This window comes from Eurytemora carolleeae, unplaced genomic scaffold, assembly GCF_000591075.1.
Source record: "Eurytemora carolleeae unplaced genomic scaffold, Eaff_2.0 scaffold357, whole genome shotgun sequence".
In the NCBI taxonomy this organism is placed as follows: domain Eukaryota; kingdom Metazoa; phylum Arthropoda; class Copepoda; order Calanoida; family Temoridae; genus Eurytemora; species Eurytemora carolleeae.
In genome coordinates, this window is record NW_019396335.1 from 1 (window position 1) to 3,784 (window position 3,784).

Here is a 3,784-nt window from a genome sequence, read left to right on the forward strand (position 1 = left end):
TTTGTCAGAATATATGTCTTAGATGTTGAGAGAGTCATTTTCATGTCCTTGCAGAACTGTGACACAATTCTCAATAGCGAATTCATTCCGTGCTTAGGGGTCCTTGACAGTAGCAACAGGTCATCAGCAAAAAACAAAGCTGTAAGGACTGTTCTTCCTAACTCCACCCCCAACTTTGTACGGTCAAGCGCAACCCCTAATGAAGCAATGAACAAAGCAAAAAGCATGGGTGACAGGCTACAACCCTGCTTCACTCCTTGCGTGAAGTACACTGGGTCCGAGAGCCCATGACTCAAATTGACCCTCACACAATCATTATAATACATGGACCGGATCAAAGAAACCACTCGTCCACCAAACCCTATGTGGCGTAGTTTAGTGTACAACAATTCCCTGCACACAGAGTCATAGGCTTTTGCAATATCGCAGAAAGCCAGAGAGATACATTGTTTCTTCCTCTTGGCCACTCTTAGCGCAGCCAAAATCATTAACACGCAGTCTGTTGTGGAACGTTTCTGCCTGAATCCATATTGAACCGAACCATAGAAGCCTTCTCGTTCACATATCTTATTCATGCGTTTGTGAATGATTTTAGTTATTATACTTAACATTACACTTGATACTGTTATCGGACGTTTCTTTGACACCTCTAGAGATGGCTCCTTTTTGTCAATCAGAGTCATTTTCCCTGTTTGCAATGCCCCAGGCACCTTTCCCTCCATTAGGGACTCATTTATAATACCTGTTATCAATGTTATCATTGTGGGACTAGCCCCTTTTAGCATAGCTGATGAGACATTATCCACCCCTGCTGCTCTATCCAACTTCAGGGATCTGATTAACTTAATGAGTCGGAATACAAAAGATTCGTCCTGAATTCATTGAAATAAAAAATATCCAGTTTTTGTCTGATAAAATTATAATTCTATTAAAGCGTAGTTCTTAAATTTTTCAAAATAAATATTTTTGTCGAGTGATATTTGATATATTACATCTAGTAAAATATAACAAACGGGGGCGTATCGTCTCAATTTCAAATTCATTCATGGCGAGCATTTTCATTTTATTTCATTTTATAAAAATTATTATAAAACAAGTTTTTGTATTGAAACATTTACCTTCTTGTACAGTGGTTGTGTAGGGGACGGATTCACAACTAAAACTAAAAATACCGAGATTAAAGAGATTGTTAACGTACGACACAAGAAACTTTTAGGGTGGCTGTTCTTAGATCTAGTACACTTAACAACTTAACCCTAGTAATGTAAAGTTACACGCATCCCTGACCCTCTTGTAAAAGTAAATTCAACCTAGAGTCAACCTAGTGTCAATCTAGAGTCTGGCCGCATCAAAAATGCGCCAAAAAATTTTCCTCGATTTTTCAAAAAATTGTTCATTGATTTCTTGAATTAAATTATGATCTGGAACCAAAGTTCCCATTCCCATTTGAAAGGTTTATTTATAATGTACTAAGAAGTTTGAGGTAAAGTAATATTTTAAAGCTGAAAGTATTACCAAAAAGAATTGTAAATTATTGAGTGTCTGCTTTATTTACCCAATTGTTGGGCGATACAGTACAAACTGGGACCCGGCTCGGAAATTTAAATGTTCTATGGCTGCCCGTGGCTACCCTTGAATTTTTAAAAGTTTCTTAAAAACATACATTCGTGAGAAACTATTTTTGTTTATGCTATACAATATATACATGCCGAAGAACTCACTTTCTTGTTCAAGTCCCTTAATGCTTTTGTGAATTATTAATTTTGCTTTTTTGATAAAAATATTTAATTCCTTTTAAAAAGTTTTTTGACCGAGTTTACCTGTTAGAAATGTCTATGTTGAAAACCTTGTTGATATCTAAACTTTTTGGAACCTTCACCAGGCACACCTCCATACCCTTTCCTGGTGGTGGAAAATACCAAATAAGTCTTAATTTTGGGGATTTCTTCAATTTTTAGGCTTTTTAAGGGGGATCACCCCCACCCCCGGACTAAATCCCTGCAAAATCAAATCCCTTAAAAAGAATTTTTTAAGCGATTGTTTACCCTTTTTAAAGTGCATGTAATTCTTTAGAATTTTCATACAAGACATTTGGCGTTAGTGAACCCCTCTGAGAGGCAAGATAGACTTAAGTGTAATTCTACATTAAAAATCTGGCAATATTGTAAATTTTGAAATAGGTGAAAACACTGAACACTTTGATACATTTTGTATCAAAGACAAATGCATTTCTATAGGAGTATTTTAACAAAAAACCAGTCACCCCCCCTGACCCCCTAAAATACTTAATTATTGACACCTTCCTATTTCTAGAAGTTCCTCCTGTGATATTAAAGGAGGAGGAAGGGGTTCCACAACTGTTTCACGAGCTGCCATTCTAATAATAACTATTTATAACACTGTCATTTTGGTCACAAGCCTTTTTAGGTTTAATTTTGTCACGAGCTTTAGCGAGGGACAAAATATAATCTAAAAAGGCGAGAACCTTTGAGATATAGAGAAAATTTAAGTAAAAAAACTTTATAGCACGTCGTTCCAAAACAATAGTGTTATAGGTAATTTTATGAAACGTTTGTGTACTTGTCTTATTTCAATGACTGTTTCTAGATCAAATAAGCTTTGAAACAAAGGATAAGATAAAATAAGTTGATTTAAATGTTATTGTCATTTCAATTGAAAAAAATATTTTGGAAATATCTTAAATTTTTTGGAGAAAATCCGGGAACCAATCAATACTTATAGCACACGTGCTTTAATGTATACAGCTCATTTAACTTTATAGCACGATAATTACTTTATCGTACATGTGCTTTAATGTACAGCTAATTTAGTTTTATAGCACGATGATTACTTTATAGCTCGTTAAATATGAAATTCACGATGAAGTGAGGAAGAATGGTAAAGTACACAATAGTTTCATCTATATATAAATTTAGCTTGTCTGTCTGTTTGTTTGTTTGTATCCAATAAACGTCAAAACGGCTGAACCGATCGGGCCCAATTTTTTTGTGGGACATAACGTGACCACAGGGAAAGTTTATGAATGATCAAAATTTCAAATATTTGTCTCCATCACAATTCGATCTTCATTGAATTTTTGAAAATTTTGAAAATCCACGAAATTTTTTGTGAAAATCCGCGAATTATTTTTGTTTAGTTTTACGATGTACACAAAGAGAACATGTTCACAATTAATTTAGAAGATGGCTAGTCCATGTATAAATTTGGCTTGTCCGTCTGTTTGTTTGTTTGTATCCAATAAACGTCAAACGGCTGAACCGATCGGGCCCAAATTTTTTGTGGGACATCTAGGGACCCCAGGGAAGGTTTATGAATATGAATATAGAAGATAAGGCTAGTTAAGTTATATTTACCTGGTTTAATGTTTAAGGACTCAAGCGTAAAAAGATTCTTTTTTATCTGAAATATCAAGATGTAAATTATGAAAATAAAAAAAATTATATATCTTGTATAGATTCACGGTTAGATCTCTGCATGAATTTGTTTGTGTATGTTTAGAATCTTCTGTTTGGAGAAACTTGTTCCACACTCAGTACAGGTGAACTTTTTTTCATTCCTAAAATAAAATGCATAAAAACAACTTGTTTTTAAGTTGTATGACAATGATTTGCTTCGTAGATATAAATTTATCCTCTTGTTTCAAAAAAAAAAAAAAAAATTATCGGTATATAAATATATTCCCTGTGTCATTTGAAGTGAAACTTTTAAATTTGAGTATTAAGAATCAAATTAGAAGTAATTCCACAATTCAACGAGAAATGCC

The 3,784-nt window shown here is 33.9% G+C and overlaps 2 protein-coding genes across 2 annotated transcripts; both read right to left on the reverse strand.

The window, feature by feature from the left end:
- Positions 1-302: 302 nt before the first annotated feature.
- LOC111701175 (uncharacterized) lies at positions 303-683 on the reverse strand (the record flags this gene model as incomplete). Its single annotated transcript, XM_023472346.1, has 1 exon — positions 303-683. A coding segment is annotated over exon 1 (381 nt), but the record flags the coding sequence as incomplete, so codon positions are not given.
- A 1,137-nt stretch (positions 684-1,820) lies between these two features.
- LOC111701158 (uncharacterized) lies at positions 1,821-3,473 on the reverse strand (the record flags this gene model as incomplete). Its single annotated transcript, XM_023472325.1, is given in 3 exon segments — positions 1,821-1,902; positions 2,304-2,377; positions 3,375-3,473. Coding segments are annotated over 2 exon segments (155 nt in total), but the record flags the coding sequence as incomplete, so codon positions are not given.
- Between the last annotated feature and the right edge of the window lie 311 nt (positions 3,474-3,784).